An 18,313-nucleotide genomic window follows, 5' to 3' on the forward strand; every position below is an offset into this window, starting at 1 on the left:
GACAGTAAATTTCATATATTAAAAAATAAAAAAAAAATAAAAAAAATTAAAAAAAAAATAAATAAATAAAAATAAATAAATAAATAAAAAAAGAAAAAAAAAAAAGAAGTATGGATCCACAGTAAAGCTCTTGAACAACTTAATATCAAAACAAACAAACATAAAGCTGATTAAAATACAGGCAGAGGACTTGAGTAGTAGACCTTTTTTCAAAGAAGAAACAGTGCTCAAAATCATCATCACTGAAATGCAAATCAAAACCACAATGAGCTCTCTCCTCACACCTATCAGATTGTCTATTTTCAAACGGACAAAAAAATAACAAGCGTTACCAAAGATGTGGAGGAAAGGGAACCTTCATGCACTGCTGGTGGGAATGTAAATTGGTACTACCACTGTGGAAAACAGTATGGACGTTCCTCTAAAATTAAAAGTAGAACTACCAATGATCCAGGAATTCCACTTCTGGTATTTATCCAAAGAAAATGAAAATACGAATTCAAAGAGATATATACACCTCTATGTTCATTATTTACAATTGCCAAGGGAAGTAACCTAAGTGACCGTCAACTGATAAATGGACAAAACAGATGTGGTATATATACAATGGAATATTACTCAGCCATAAAAGAGAGTAAAATCTTGCCATTTTTGACAACATAAATAGACAACATGGAAGGTATTAAGCTAAGTGAAATAAGTCAGAGAAAAACAAATATAGTGTCATTTGTATTTCAATCTAAGAAACACAACATGGGGTGCCTGGGTGGCTCAGTCGGCTGAGTGTGTAACTTTGGCTCAGGTCATGATCTCATGTTTCATGGTTTCGAGCCCCACGTTGGGCTCTGTGCTGATGGCTCAGAGCCTGGAGCCTGCTTTGGATTCTGTGTCTCCCTCTCTCTCTGCCCCTCCTCCACTCATGTGCTATCTCTGTCTCTCTCAAAAATAAACATTAAAAATTTTTGAAAACACAACAAATGTACAATCAAAACAAAACAGAAACAGACTCATACATACAGGAAACAAACTGTTGGTTACCAGAGCAGGGATTGGTTTGGGCATGAGTGAAAGAAATGAAGAGGATTAAGAGGTATCAGCTCCCAGTTATAAAATGAATAGGTCATGGGATGTAAAGTACAGCACAGGGAATATAGTCAATACTATTATAATAATTTTCTATGGTGACGGTAATAGACTTATTGTGGGGATGACTTTATAATGCATAAAAATATCACATCATTATGCTGTACATCTGAAACTAACAGAACATTCTATGCCAATTATACTTCTTTTTTTAAATGTTTATTTATTTATGTCGAGAGACAAATAGTGAGTGACCAGGGGAGGGGCAGAGAGAGAAAAAGAGAGAGAATCCAAAGCAGGCTGCATGCTGTCAGCACAGAGCCTGATGTGGGACTCAAATCCACAAACCATAAGATCATGACCTGAGCTGAAATCAAGAGTCAGAAGCTCTACCAACTGAGCTATCCAGGTAGCCCCAATTATACTTCTATAAACAGAAAGTATTAGAATCGTCAAAAACATTGGCCTTATCAGATTCCACAATCTCAACTCTGATAACCACTAGACAGAAACTGTCAAATCACCTTTTCTTCAGCACAAGCTCTCCATTTGGTGATTTCTGGCAAGTTACCTAAAACATGTTTCCCAAATTCTAGGAACTACAAGATGGTAAATCCACTCTAGGCCTCAAAATTATTCAAAGACTGTATTACATGATCACTTTCTATCTCATTGGATCACCTTATCTTCCAAGAGGGAAATTTCATCTAATACACTTAAGAAAAAAGTTAGATGCTAAGCAGTTTGAGTAATTTACTGCTAAATGAGCAACATATTCTAACACCTAATTGCTGATATATTTATATTGGGCTTGTTTCCTGTTATACCACTAAACTCACTTATTAATTAAAAGAGTTTTTTTTTTAATTCCTCAGATTTTTCTACACAACCACATCATTATTTAATAGAAATACATTTACAACTTTTCCTCTTCTACCTCTTCTTCTCCTCCTCCTTCTCATAATCTTCATGCCTTATATTTTTTCTCACACTATTTCATGTTAGTGGTTTTTTTTTAATGTTTATTTGTGTGTGTGTGTGTGTGTGTGTGTGTGTGTGAGAGAGAGAGAGAGAGAGAGAGCGAGAGAGAGAGAGAGAGAGAGAGAGGATCCTAAGTGACATGGGGCTCAATCTCATGAACCTAGATCATGACCTGAGTTGAAATCAAGAGTCATACACTTAACTGACTAAGCTACCCTGGTGCTGCTCATGCTTGTATTTTTATATATCATATGTCTATGCTGCTTTCACTTTTACATACCAGCAGCAAACAATTGTAATATAAAACACAATTCTAACTGCACAAGTTTAACAAAAAAGCAAGAATTCTACATTGTAAACTCTTAATATTGCTAAGAGAAATTAAGGATGACTTAAAAATTTAGAGAGAAACAACATGTTCCTTCACTATAAGTCTCAATATTAATATTTCAGTAGTTGCCAAATTGGTCCACAGATGGAATGCAATCCCAATCAGAATACCAACAGATGCTCTTAGAAACTGGAAAGCTTATTATAACATTTATGTGAAAATGTAAAGAAGCAAGGATCACTAAAGCAATTTTGAAACAAAAGAACAAAGTTGGAAAACATATTTCTTGACTTCAAGGTTTACTATAAAGCTAGAGTAATAAAGACAGTATGGTGCTAGCATAAGGATGGAAAATAGATAAATAAGACAAAATAGAAGGCCAGAAACAGACCTACATTTACATGGCCATTTAATTTTTAATAAAAGCATCAAAGCAATTCAATGGGAAAATGAAAGTCTTTTAAACAAATTGAGCTAGAATGACTGAATATCCAGATGGATAAAATGGACTTAAACATTATACACAAGTATTAAATTGAGAGAGATAAAATAGTCAACATAAATTTTAAAACTATAATGCTTCTAGAAGAAAACATGAGAATATCTTCATGAGGTGGGAGGAGGCAAAAGTTTCTGATAAAAGATACAAAGGTGATAACCATAAATAAAAAATTTGATATATTAAACTTCATAAATAACTTCTCATCAAGATATACATCAAAAAAATGAATAGGCAAGCCAGACTGGCAGAAATATTTGTCAAAAATATCTAACAAAGTGTATGTTATATACAGAGAGAATATAGAGAATATACAATGAATGCCTATAAATCAATAATAAAAAGAAAAATAATCTTAAAATGTAACCAAAAGATTGAACAGGTATGTATCTCATGATATGAATGCCCAATGAATATATGAAAAGCACTTAACATCTTTAGTCATCATGGAAGTGCAAATTAAATCTACAATGAGATACCACTTTATATTCATTACAATGGCTAAAAGTCAAAGAATAAAAACAACAGCTGGCAAGGACATGGAGGAACTAGAACTCTCATACATTGTTAGTAGGAATGTAAAAAGCACAACACCTTAGATAAAGATCTGGTGGTTTCTAACAATATCAATCATATACCTAGCTCATAAGCCATCAATTTTACTGCTATATATTTATCCAGAGATACGAAGACATTTGCCCACAAAAAAGACCTAAGGACATTCACAACTTTAGTTATCAAAGCCAAAACCTGGAAATATCTCAGGAGTTCATAAACAGAACGCTGCTAAACTAACTGTGGCATATTCATAAGCTGGAATACACCTCAGCAATAAAAAGAAATAGGTTATAACACATGAAGCTACATGAATGATTCTCAGAAACACTAGGGTGTATGAAAGAAGCCTTACATAAAAGAGTATATACTGTATAATTATAATTGTATGAGGTGCTTGAATAAACAAAACTAATTTAGGGTGAAAAAATCAGAAAAGTGGTTGCCTCTGGGAGTTGGGTTGGGGAGAACAGTAAACATTTACTTGGAAGGGGTATGAAGGAAATTTCTAGGATGATGGTGGTGATCTAATCTTGATGTGTAGTTGGGTTACACAGGTGTATACATTTGTCAAAATTCATCAAATGACGTACAAGTTTTTGTACTTTCACATAATGTAAAGTTTACCTAAAAAAAACAAACAAACATAATGAATTCTAGTTAATGATATAAATGCTGAACCATTTAGGAATGGAGTGTGTTCCTATCTGCAACTTACTTTGAAATGCATCACAACAATAAGATAGGTTAATAAGCAGATTGCAGTATAGATAGATACATGATAAAGCAAAAATTGGGCAAATGTTAATTGTAGAATATAGGTATATTGTCCAATTCTTCTAACTTTGCTATGTTTTGATTTTTTTTATAATAAAATGCTAGCCAAGAAAATAAGGTAATATAAAGATATTAAAAAAAATTTTCATGTTTATTTATTTTTGAGAGAGAGACACACACAGCGTGAGTGGGGGAGGAGCAGAGAGAGAGGGAGACACAGAATCCAAAGCAGGCTCTGGACTCCGAGCTGTCAGCACAGAGCCCGACGCGGGCTGGAACTCACAGACCGCGAGATCGTGACCTGAGCCGAAGTCAGATAACCGACTGAGCCACCCAGGTGCCCCTATAAAGATATTTTTAGATAATCACAATTTGTGAGAATTTGTACACTTCAGACATATACTAAAAGAAATTTTAAAGAAAGTTTTTCAGGCTGAAGAAAAATAATACCAGATAAAAACCTGATTCAAACAAAGGAATAAAGAGCTCAGGATATGGCAAATACATGGTTAAATGTAAAATAATTTTTCCTTATTTCTTAAGGTCTTTAAAGAAATCATTTAACGCAAAACATAATAATATAAAACCAGATTTATAACACATGTAAAAGTACATATAAATTGCACAAAGAATGACAATAATACCAAAGGATAGGAGAAGGGTGAGCACAAGTTTATTGTCTAAGATTCCTACCTTGTATGTGAATTGCCATAATATTAATTAATTCATGGAACATGGATAAATAAAAAATGCATATTGTGATCTCTACCACAATCATATATGTTTATTATATATACAAAACCAAACACAAAATTAAACAAAAATCCCTGTGAGTCTCTGATTCCAAGTGCTTATTTAATTGTAGTTCTTTCATATATTGACACCTTATAACTTATCAACTTCGGAGTTTCTGCTTTTCAAACATTTCCCAGTAGGAAACTGTACTGATTAAATTCATTATTATTTCATCCCTTTTTTGTGTCTTACAAGTATAGACTACAGAATAAAATTGAAAAAGTTCCCTTACAGTGCAACTCCCAAACACAGATTTCCTGAGTTAGCTTGCTAGAGTGTTCTCTTCTCACTTGCTGAAGGAATTGATTTGTTTAATAGTAGGCAAAACAAAGAGTAAATGAAAAAACACTGACAGTTGGCCATTGAGGTTACACACAGGTGATTTCTTTTAAATAGAAAGTTTTCATAGGTGCAAATGATTTCCAACACAGATGACTCCTACCATTCTCAGATCATTCTGCTATTTAAAAAACAATTAGTCTTTCAAAAGTATATAATTTCTTTTCTTGCAAGTAAAATTAGGGTATTCAGATATTTCACCTTTTCTTTTCAATGTGTTAAAATAAGTGAATGATTCTTAGAATGTAAACACCTAGTACTTTCCATTCCTTTTCACAATGATCCTATCCATTTAAAGCAAAGCATAGAAGAAATATATCTTCCTCTACCAATAATTTAACCTCTTATGTCAGATAATTGCAAATAAGCTGTCCATTGGCTAAATTTAGATTATCACTTTGTTTTGTTTGGATCATGATGTTTAAATTTTTTTTAATGTTTATTTATTTTGAGAGACAGAGAGAGAGAGAGAAAGAGAGTGTGTGCGTGCCAGCAGGAAGAGGGGCAGAGAAAGAGGGAGAGAAAGAATCCCAAGAAGGCTCTGTGCTCCCGGATGTGGGGCTTGAACTCACGAACTGTGAGATCATGACCTGAGCCGAAATCAAGAGCCAGACACTTAACTGACTGAGCCACCCAGGTGCCTGAATGTTTAAAATTTTTTAAATTACTTGGAAATGTTTAAAAATTCAGAGATTTCACGTAAGATTTGGAAATTATGAGTTCCTTTGAAAATTTGAAAGAGATGGTATAATAGGACATTTTCTCACATGGCAACAACACCTGCAGCTGAATATTAGCTGCCTCTTTTCAGTGTGTTACCTGCTTTCCAGTTTAACCCAGTTTCAGCCCAGTACACTTCACTCACTTAAATTACCTACTTGGACTCAAAGAGTTTGTAATTTGTTACATAGATTCCTCATCCCCAAACCAGTCTCCCTTCTCTCTCCAGAGCTTACTAATCTTGCCTGCCTCTCTCTCCCCATCTCTCAATACAGTTCATCTAATATACCACAAAAACTTTCAACTGAGGATGCAAAAAAGTGTCTCTAATGGAAAATAACAGTTCAGCATTCAGTATCAACATATTTACACGTTCTCTGATCATTCTTTTTATATATGGACACACCCAATAGGAATTTTTTTTTAAAAATAAATACAGGGTTCATTTTACTCTTGACTATTAGGCTAGAAAATAGCATAAAGTTTGAATTTAAACTTTATTAAATTTTGACTATTTTTTCTGTATATAACTGGCAACTTGAGTGACTCAGAAATATTTCTTTCATCAAGAAAACAGGTTAAACATGTTTGTAATTGTTGAGAGGATTAACATTGCTTAATTACTTCTTTCTTTAGAAATTGAGGTATAATCAATAAAATAAAATTAAGATTTAAGTGAGGAGGAATAAACTTCAATATTTACCTGTGTAAAGAATATAGTAGGCAGGATCCTCCCAAGATTCTTGTCACTAGTATGGGTAGTACTGTGAAGGGGCTTGGCAGATGGAATTAGACCGCTAATTAGTTAACCCTAAAATAAAGACAGTACCTTGAATTATCTAGGTGGATCTAATGCAATCATAGAAGCCCTTAAAAGCAGAAGAGTCTATCAAAGAGAATGGCAGAAGACAAGACAGGAGAGGTCAGAGATTCAAAGCATCAGGATTAGACCTGTTGTAACAAACTTTGAAGATGGAAGAAATGGGGCCACGAGCCAGGGAATGTTGTTGGTTGCCTCTAAAAGCTAAGAACAATTCCTGGCCAACAGTCAGTATGGAAATGGGTATCTCAGTCCAACAACTTTTTAGAACTAAATTCTACCAACAAATGGAGTAAGCCTGGAAATGAATTCTCCCCTAGTGCGTCCGAAGGAAATATAGCCCTGCTGACACCTTGGTTTTGGCTTTATTAGACCTGAAACAGGGTGCTCTTGGGTAGCTCAGTCAGTTAAGCATCTGACTCTTGATTACAGTGCAGGACATGGGTTCATGGGATCAAGCCCCATGTGGGCCTCTGCACTGACAGCACGGAGTCTGCTTGTGATTCTCTCTCTCCCACTCTCTGCCCCTCTCCTGTTTGTGCACTTACTCATGTGCTCTCTCTCTCACTCTCTCAAAATAATGTTTACTTATTACAAAATAAGTAAACATTAAGGAAAAAATTTAAAGGGGAGCCTGGGTGGCTCAGTCGGTTAAGCGTCTGATTTCGGCTCAGGTCATGATCTCACAGTTTGTGAGTTCAGGCCCTGCGTCGGGCTCTGTGCTGACAGCTCAGAGCCTGGAGACTGCTTCGGATTCTGTGTGTGTGTCTCTCTCTGCCCCTCCCCAACTCATGCTCTGTCTCCCTCTCTCTCAAAAATAAATAAATGTTAAAAAAAAATTAAAAGAAAAAGACCTGAAGCAGAAAAACCAGCCAAGTCCAATAGACTCCTTACCTACAGAACTGTAAGAAAATAAACTTGTGTGTGTTTAAGCTGCTATATTTGTGTCAATATGTTACAACAGCAATAGAAAGCTAGTACATCACTGATGGATGAAAAAAAAAAGGCTTTTTCCACAAACCAGACTGAAAAAGATCGGCAACTATTAGTTTACAAAGTCATAACATAACATACGTCATGAATTGCTGCAAGTGGCTATAAAATCTGCTTTAATACCTCTTCAAAAAAGAATCTCATCAGTCTCTTTGTGCATTCCCCCCAAAGTGCCTGTTTTCCTGACTGGCCTATTGTGGGCTTCTGGGAATTGTGCTTTTGGAAATGTTCTAACTGATAAGAGTGTTTTGACCATTTGAGGCCCTGAACCACTCAAGTTTGTCTAGATAGTTTATACAAACAATATGATTTATATGGAACACCTGCTTTCCTTCTGGAGGTCGAGAGCATCAGTAACTGCAGTCAATCACACAGGTACTATGTGCCTTTGTGACCAAACCCTAATTATCCTCCACTTCTAGACTCAGACAAGCTTCTCTAATGGGCAACACGTGGCACATGTCACAATTTTTGGCTAGAAGAATTAAGTACATGCTCTACAACTCTTCCAGGAGAGGACTCTGGAAAGCTTGTGGCTGCTTTCCTCCATTCTTTGCCCCTTTATTTTTCCTTTATTGACATTGTTTTGTCTCCTCTTGCTGTAATGAAGTGAGTATAATGTAACCACTGAGTATATGACTTCTGAGTCCTGTGAGTGCTTCCAGTGAGTCACTGAAGCTGGGGGTGGTCTTGGTGACCCTGACACACCACAGTTCCCACCATCTCAGCCGCAATGACTAATATAAAAAAGAACACCATATAACACTTCCTAGGAGACTAAAAAATTTTCTCCAATATTTTCCCAATAACCAAACTGAAGTAGGTAGAATTTTAATATGGTTGCCAAGATCCCTGCTCCTTGACTTATACCCTGCATGATCCCCAGGGCTATGAATATGATGGATTTTACGCCCATGATCAAGCTGTGATATGGCACAATTGACTTTAAGAAAGGGAGAAAGGGAGATTGTCTGGTTGAGCCTCACCTTATCACATGAGTCCTTGAAATCTGGATGTAGAGGTTAGAGGCAGAGGAACTAAGAAAGATTCCAGGCATGAGTGGGATATGATTAGGGAGATTCTCCATTTTTGGCTTCAGAGATGGAGAGGGCCATATGACCAGGAGTGCAAATGCCTTCCAGAGGCTGAGAGCAGCCCTTGGTTGATAGTAATCAAGAAAATAGAAACATCAGTCCTACCATGGGAAGGAACTGGATTCTGCCAACACCCTAAAATGAGTTTAGAAGTAGATTCTTCCCCAGAGCTGCGAGGAAGGAAATGAACAATTTGTGTACTCATTCTATTTAAAAAAAAAATATATTTCCAAGAAAATAATTTTAAAAATCACCAAGATAACGTTTGAATCAGACTCACCAAAACTCATTTGTGTGGGAAAGAAAATTATGGCACATGATTAAAAGATAATAGGAAAATATAATTCAAACTGCATGACTAAACAAAAACATAGTTCATTAAATTGTTCATTTACAACAATTTAACTATATGGAAACTCTTATGCTAACAATTTTAGAGGCAGAAAAATAAAAAAAATACAGTATAGATGTCAAAAAATATATGGTTAGGGAAGGCAAATCATAGCTTGCTTAATTCTATAATTGTAGGCAAACAATTATAAGCTAAAAGGGAAAAGGCACCTTACAACTGGAGAGATACAATGTGATAAAGAAATTTGGAGTAGGGAAATAAAATATTTGCTTTGGTTCAGTGGTATGGCATATAGAGAGAAGCAAGTAACTTAAAGAAGTGCTATACATTGTGCCAAAGATTGGAGATACAGTTTTGGACAAAAAGACACCTCAGTCTTCATGTTGTATTTCATTTCTCTGGCACTCCATCTCCTCAACTATATATCAGTAACAATAAAAACTACTTGCATAATTTAGACACTATTTGGAAATAATATAGAGAGTTTGATTGAAGTCAGATCCTATGCCTACAAAACACTCCCCCCGCCACACACAAAAATGGAGAGCCACCAAATGTCTCTAAGCAGGGAATTAATATTAAAAATATTAATATGGCAGCAGATAATACTAATGGGGTATATTAAAGACTAATGCAGGAAGACCAGTTAGGAGAATGTTGTAATGCAATAATCAAGCAGTTTGTTAATGAGGCCTGAACTAAAGAATGTAAAAAACAGTAGAGATGTGAGAAACACCACCAAGGTTATATTAATGATACTTGACGGCTAACAGGATATAGGGTACCAGAGAGGGAGAAGCACAGGATAACTGCAAGATTCCCAGCGTGAGTGAAGAGCATCTTTTGGTATTATTTCCCATCCTTACACAAAACAAGTACAATAGAAAGAAAAATATATATCAGTTATATAAATCCCTAAGTTATTTGACTACATGGTAATAATTTCAAATGCATTTTGAAACTAGGGACCTTGAAGGGAAGGAAAAAAAAAAGTATGAGAGCCTTAACTTCCACTATCAGGTTATTTTTTTCTAAAATAAGACAATATACTATCCATTTCTGAAGACTATGACCTGTGCTCATTATCCATCGTGGACTGCACTCTAGAACGTGTCCAAAATTCTTTGGGGTATCTAATTCAGTGAGTAGGCAACCTTTTAATAGGGGCAAATAAAACTTACTCATCCGAGTAAGTCAGATCATGTTTTCCATCAAGCTAGTGAACAGCTGCAGACATTGCCTGCTTCCCATCAAAGTCTCCATGTATAACCATGTATAACCTCTGCTATGCTGATGGTTCTCTGGTAAATTTTCAAAACCATAACCCTAAAAACATATGACAAACATTTTATTAAAGAAACATGCTTGCACTACTCACCCCGCCTTCACTTGCAAATTTAAGGACAATGCAGAAACTTTGCTCCAAGTGCCAAAACTCTGCTGAATATCTCTGAACTATACTCGCTGACACTGTTACAGATGAAGCAAAAGTACATGCCCTGAAGAACATGAACACAAAAGGGAAATACTTTCCAAATAGCAGCTAGACTTAAAAGGCAAACCATTTCCTCATGCTTGCTTTAATAGGAATGATGAAGGTATGTCTCTCTTTTTAACATTCTTGGAAAATATTTCAGAAAGGAGTTGAGATTTAAATTTCCCCACTTTTCAGTATCTTGAATCTGGCTTCAGGGTAGCAATTAAATAGATTCACAGGCACCAAATATGAGATGACTTCAAACAAACATTCCAAATGCTGTACTTTGTTTCTTGAAACCTACTGGTTATAGGAGTTTAATTGAATTCCATGCCTTTATGTTTCCAACAAATAATTTTTATCATTTAACTGAAACTGGAGAGAAATATTGGCAGATTGAACCCTGGCACAAGTAACATATAAAAGCCACTGAGAAGAGAGCAGCATTCTCCAAAAATTAATTCCTCAAATTCGAGCTCGAATAAACTATACAGAAAATGGTGAGTTTTCTCTTTCAAACCAGATCAGCAAACTATCTGTACAAATAACATTAATTTATAAGAGACTGACTTGACAACACCTCCAGGTCATAGCGCAAAATTATTATTTTCTGTTTGGATAACACAAATTCTCAAAAGAGTTTTAGGGCCATTAAGAATGATAAAAAAAAAAAAAAAAGATGCTTGGTTTTCCAGTGGGATCTGAGGCCTTAAAATAGTCTTAAGTTATAATATACTTATTTTTTTTTTCTTTTCTTTTCTTCTCTTTTTAAAAAGTATTTTGGTGTTTTGTGTTATTTTATTTTTAAAGTTTATTTATTTTGAGAGAGACACAGTGAGTATGAGCAGCGGAGGGGCAAAGAGAGACAAAGAATCCCAAGCAGGCTCCGCACTGTCAGCACAGACCTGATGTGGGGCTTGATCTCATGAACCCTGAGATCATGACCTGAGATGAAATCAAGAATTGGACACTTAAGCAACTGAGCCACCCAGGTGCCACTGTTTTTTTTTTATTTTAGAGAGAGAGAGTGAGAGAGTGTGTGTGTGAGCAGGGGAGAGAGGCAGAGAGAGGAGAAGAGAGAGAATCTTAAGGAAGCTCTGCACTGAGCACAGAGCCTGAAGCTGGGCTAGATCCCATGTCCCTGGGATCATGACCTGAGCTGAAATCAAGAATTGGACACTCATCCTAGTGAGCCACCCAGGTGCCCCAAGTTATAATATATTTGTAATATGAATTACTACAATGTTTTAGTATAATATCACTTAGTTCAATGATATTAAATGTGTTATGAAAAAAGTGAGTCAACTGACATAAGACATGTCTCTAAGTTCTAGTTTTCACTCCCCTATCCCCCATTGCACCAATTTTACAAAAGAGTTAAATTTTTCTTCAAAATAGAAACCCAGTAAGATATATGCCTTGGATGATGTTTAAGTTTAGACAATGACCTACAAATAACTACCAGACAACTGGCAGCTTATAGTTCTGCAACAGTTAGAGACAGATGGACAAGTAAAAATCCTGGGTCTCAAATTGCAAGCCCATCTAAATAGATTTCCTGTTTACTTTGCATCAGCCTTTCTTACAGGTGCAGGGTGCTTACTTTTGGCAGTAGGGGAAATTTATATGATTTATAAGCCATAAGGACATCTTCTCACTTTCCATAAACAGGTTACAGAATTAATTAAAATTGTAGCACAGCAACTCTGCACATGAAATCTGCTGTTATTGGAGACTAATGTAATCCAAATATGTGGAAAGTCAAATAGTTTTCAACAAAGTTAATTTAGATGGATGGATCAGATAACAACTTGGAACTGAACCTGAAAGAATCATGTCTACTCAAAGGCAGTAAGTGCTGAATGTTTTACTCCAAAATGAATGAGGAAAATACTGAATTTTAGTCTGTTACCAGAATGATTAGAACATAGTACTTTAGTTACAAAACTGTTTAAATATATCTTACTTGAAGAAATTGCAAAGATCCATAAAAACTACTATATATTCTACTTTACATAAGTGAAAATGACTATTAGAAATGTAAATGAGGGGCGCCTGGGTGGCTCAGTTGGTTAAGTGTCCAACTTCAGCTCAGGTCATGATCTTGCAGTTGGTGAGCTTGTGAGTTCAAGCCTGGCATCCAGCTCTGTGCTGACAGCTTGGAGCCTGGAGCCTGGAGCCTGCTTTGGATTCTGTGTCTCCCTCTCTCTCTCTCTGCCCCTTCCTGCTCATGCTCTGTCTCTCTCAAAAATAAATAAACATTAAAAAAAAAAAAAAAGAAATGTAAATGGTATGAAAGACAACATGAAATCTGCATAAATGCTATTCATGTTTATCTACTCAAAGAATATGCCTCTATCTGTAACATTTTATCCTCATGAAGACATACAAAGGCATTGAAGAAAGGTGGCTTCTTTACACCTTTGTACTGTTAAAACTCCTAGTGTTCAGTGCTATCAGATTTGTGTCTAAAACAATGATAAAAGCTGATGAGTATAGAAAAGTAAAACTTTCCACAAGTTAATGGATTTAATCTTATTGGCAAAGCAATATCAATTATATCCTTTTACAGTACAATTGAAAGTAAAAAAAAAAAGAAAAAAAACAGTGAAAGGACAGAGCAGGAGGTAAAATGAAATTTATCTAAGGCACCAGCTTCTCTTTTCTGTCTTAGACTTTTTAGTAAGTAAAGGAATAACAAGTAGGAACAGAGAAAGAAAATTCAATATCAGAAGGAACAGTCTACAGTTACTACTACCCTGATGACCAGAGAATTAATCTAGTTGTAGCTTACAGGGCCCTCCAGAATGACTGGGAGCATAAGCCCATGGATAACATCAATTTTCAGAATGTAGATCAATTATGATCTTAATAACTTTCTTCATGTCCATGAAGACCTTGGTCCACCTTTAGTACTCTGATTCCCTTAATACTCTACCTTCTCTTCATGGTATAAACTCTTCCTTTTTTCTGTCTCATGTAGCCTAAATGAATACTGAATAATTTTAAGAAATTAATTTTTAAGTTATTTTTCAGTTAATGTTAATGTTGGTTTAGTATTTCCCTCCTGTTTTTTTTTAATTACATGTATGATCTCTAAGACTTCTATGACAGCCAGCTTCTAAGATGCCCAAGGATCGATCCCTGATGTTTAAGATTCATATTCTTATGTAGTCCCCTCCCATACTGAATAGAATGGCTGACTTCTGTATTCAATTGACTATTTCAAAAATGATGGTGTGTGGTTCCTGAGGCTAGGTCATAAAAGGAATAGAAACTTAGAGAAGTCAACCCCATACTGTAAGGATAGACAAACACCAGTGGCAAGGCCCTCAAAATAAAGAAGAATTAAAATCTACTGTCAACAACTGGCACCAAATGAGTGAGTTATCTTAGAAACAGATCATCTAGCCTGTCAACCTTTCAGATAATTATAGCTCCAGTTTATATATGGACTGCAACCAACCTCATGAGATCCTGAATTAAAACCATCTAGCTAATTCATTCCTGAATTCTTGACCCTGAGAAATTATATGAAAGGATAAAAGTTTATTGTTTTTAAACCACTAAGTGTTGAGGTACTGGTTAAGCAGGAACAACTAATTCACACTATTTCTTCTTATAGAAACAAAGAAATACAAACAGGTATGCCATTGGATCAAGCACCTTCATTAACAACATAATATTGTTGCTATATAAGGGATTTAGAATTCAAGCCAAGTAAATAATGGAACAAGTTTTTGTTTTTTTTGTTTTTTTTAAAAATGAGGCATAATTTACATAGTTGAGATGCACACATCTGAAGTGTATATTTCAGTGAACTTTAAGTTTTGCAAGAAAATGCACCACATAAGTAATACCTTGATCAAGATGTAAAAAAATTCCATTACTCCAGATAGTTTCCTTGTCAAGGCTATTTTGAATCAGTTCCTACATTGTCCCTTCTCCCAACCAGAGTTGAGTACTGTTTTTATATCTATCACCATAAGTTCTGATCATTCTAGAACTGGCTTCTTTTGCTCAGCATATTTTTAAGGCTCATCATGTTGTATATAGCAATAGTTCATTCCTTTTTATTTTTGATTAAAATAACATGATTCATTCTTCCATTGATGGACACTTCAGTTTTTCCCAGTCAGGGGCTACTATGAATAATGTTTCTGGGAACATTGTTGTGCAGATATTTTAGTGAACATGTATTTCTCCTTTCTCTTGGTTAAATACCAAAGCAGGGCTAGGATTAGAGTGAGGTAAATGAGGTACCTTGGAGACAAAAGTTAAGAAGGTCCTCTACCAAGGAGTGGAATTGCTGAATCATAAAACTTTTGTTTCTATAACAATTTGCCTTTTAAAATATAGCACTGAAATTTTACACTTAGATTTGTCATGAAATCTACCATTTAAATAAAGGGCATTGGTAGGTTATTATATTAGCATAAGAAAAAATAAATATACTTCCAAAGGCAGTAGATCAATATATTACTATCAAACTTAATACATATTAAATAAAATATAAAGTTAAGAATAATTTCCCCTAGAATGATCCCTAGATCAACTAAAACTCCTTGTTTTATCGATAAGAAATATGATTAAAAGAATCGTCCAAGGCTGCCCAGCTAGTTAGTGGCTTTTTTATCATACATAATGCATTGTGCATCATTATACAAAGTTAACCCAGGCTCAGTTATATATTTCCGAGGTAAAGACATGGCTACAATTAGTTTTAATCTTTATACAAATTTAATCCAAGCAGATTTAAAATAAAGTGTTGTTTTGGTTTTTTTTTTTCATAAAGATGTGACTACAATTTGTTTTCAATTTTGATGTCAACTAGTTTTCACAGAGAATACTTTTTAACATCAGTGTAGCTATAAATTAAAGGATAAGTTTAAACTGGCAAACAGAATAAGATGTTCTTAAAAACACAAAATCAAAGACTATGACATGTAAAAATCATAATTATAAAAACATATTCATTAAATAAGGCTAAGCTACTTCTAAATATATACAAAAGTCACTTTTAGTACCTATGGTCAGATTAGACTCTTCCAAAGAAGTAAGGCAATGGTATACTTGGTATGTGCATTCTTTCATTCTAGAGAACACTTAAAATCAAATCATTTAAAGGATTAAGGCAAGTATTTTATTCAATTTATTTGTTATACTTTTATTAAATAACTACCATCTAGCAAGATACACATTTTTTTCCTCCCTTGAAAAAATTTTGTTTCATCTAGGATATAGCAGTGATTTAAAAGTATTAATCAAGAATAAGAATATTTCTTCAAAAGAGGATGGATAATTACAATCCTACAAAGACTTACGGCAAACATTTTTCATTGGCTTAGTACAACTTTAAAGTAATATTTCCCATGATTTTAAGATAATTTCAGAAAAATGTGTGAAGAAATTCATTTAGTAGTATATTTGTAATAATATATATACCACATACGCTTCTTCCCAGAAATGTCTGAGACAGAAAGTAACTACTGAACCACTGAATTAATGTAATTTAACCTATATCATTAGATTCCACCCAAGCTATGATTATTCTCTCTCCACTCAACATGGTCTTTCCTTAACACAACTTACTATGTCCCTAGGAATACCAGTTAGAAGTTACCAAGTACTACTCATAGGAAAATACTCTTAATCTCACCTACAGAAATGCTTAGTACTGAAAACATTTCAAATTTTCATATATATCTTTTTTAGGAATTTTTTTGCTAAGTACTCTGGAGAATGCCTAGCTCATAAAAACTGGACACTGGACAATGTCAACATTGAATTTTTGTGAGGCCTGTGAATTAAATTTCCTAAAATAAAATTTGCACCTGGATTTTATCATTAAACAAGTAACAAAAGAAATAAAAACTCTGCAGTTTCAAACGTTAAAATGCCTTTTTTTTTTTTTTTTGCCAATTTCTGCTGTTCACTTAATTATCCTGATATAACACGGTACCTCATGGGTTTCCTCTCTCGAAGCAAGTCTTCTAGACTCCGCTCACAGTGTTCAGCTACCACCACCAGTCTCTCTGAGTAAAACAAAGTAAATCCACTTTATATTTGATTTAAAAACTGTTTAATAACAAAATAATATAGCCCATTAAAAATATTAACTTACAGTGTTAATAGTATTTCAAGAGTTTTTCAAACTCTGTATTAACCACATAGTTACCAAGTATATAAAAGAGAATAAATATGCAATAAAACATCACATTAAATAACAATTTCATGTCATCTTGTATTTTTGTCTAGAGTTTCTCCCATGCGCATCAGGAAAAACAGATGGAAAGTTTTACTTTTGGAAGAAAGAAGTGACCCTTCTTCTGACACAGACTAGGAAAAGGAAAATCTTGGATGAAGATATAAAGAAATTTTGAAGTGAAAGGGAAATTAGGAGCTAGGGACAAATTGTCTTGGCAGTCTGGTTCAAGCACAAGGTTTTGAAACTGAGTTTAGAAACTTGAGAAAAGCAGAAATGTTCTGAATCATGACTATGAAGAAAGAACAGAAAATTGATGTGGGATTATTTGTAACATCATGGGGCCTGCTAAGATTAAGTAATAATATAAAATTTTGGTGGGCACAATCAATATTATGATGTAATTTTTATTTTCCAACAGATTAAGAATACGATAGCACAGTTCTGAGGGTCAATCTATATATATTTTTTTTCATCACTTATCCCTAATGACTAACACATTGTCTGACACATTTTTTTTTTTAAATGAATGAATGTAAGAGGAGTGAGAGAAAAGTACAACTGGTTTTACAAGTGGTTGGAAACTTCTACTAAAGTTATTTCAGGAGAGATCAAGGGCTTAAAAGAAATTGGGGTTCTGTGACTATCTATGCAAAATGGGTTAGATAAGGAAGAAAGTTAACACAAAATATAGATGGCAGACTAGGATGAAACAAAGAAGTAAGAGCACAAACAGATTGAGAATAGTGACCACTGCAAAGAGGTTTGATGAAAATGAAAAGTAGTTAAGGTAGAAAAAATGAAATAGCAGATGGGAAAGGAGAATTTCAGAACAGGAGATCTAGCATGAGGAACAACTCTCAGTAACAACCGGTTCAAAATATGGGCTTGCATGTGGGAGTAGAGATGAAGGACAATGGTACACAGGCAGTCATGCGAGGTATGAGGGCAGTATATCACAGGGGTCAAGTTTCAGAAGCTGAAGCTGTCGGAAGTGGTGGCATTATACAGAATGATCAGAAACAGAAAAACTACAAATGCTCTATATGAAAGCTATCACTGTCAGATGAAAGACTCCAAGTGATCTAAATAGGGACTTACAGAAAATTAAATTGAAAAGAACATTTAATGAGGGGGAGAAAAGGAAAAAGAGAATGAAAAAGAAAAACAGTTCAGTCAAAAAAGTAAGCAAAGTTGAACCTGAAGCAATTTAGTACAACTATGAAATTCTAAGAGGAAAAAACAAATAAAAAAAAAAAAAAAAAAAAAAAAAAAAAATAAAAAAAAATTAA

At 34.6% G+C, this 18,313-nt stretch overlaps 1 protein-coding gene across 2 annotated transcripts in view; it reads right to left on the bottom strand.

Moving 5' to 3' along the window:
* Positions 1-18,313, bottom strand: part of TBCK (TBC1 domain containing kinase) — a 230,316-nt gene that overhangs the window by 185,098 nt on the left and 26,905 nt on the right. For both annotated transcript variants that reach the window (XM_049630974.1, XM_049630972.1), the window contains exon 3: positions 16,779-16,851. In XM_049630974.1, coding sequence (XP_049486931.1) covers positions 16,779-16,851 — 73 coding nt within the window. The remainder of the gene's footprint in view (positions 1-16,778; positions 16,852-18,313) is intronic.

Source organism: Panthera uncia, chromosome B1 (genome assembly GCF_023721935.1).
Source record: "Panthera uncia isolate 11264 chromosome B1, Puncia_PCG_1.0, whole genome shotgun sequence".
NCBI lineage: Eukaryota > Metazoa > Chordata > Mammalia > Carnivora > Felidae > Panthera > Panthera uncia.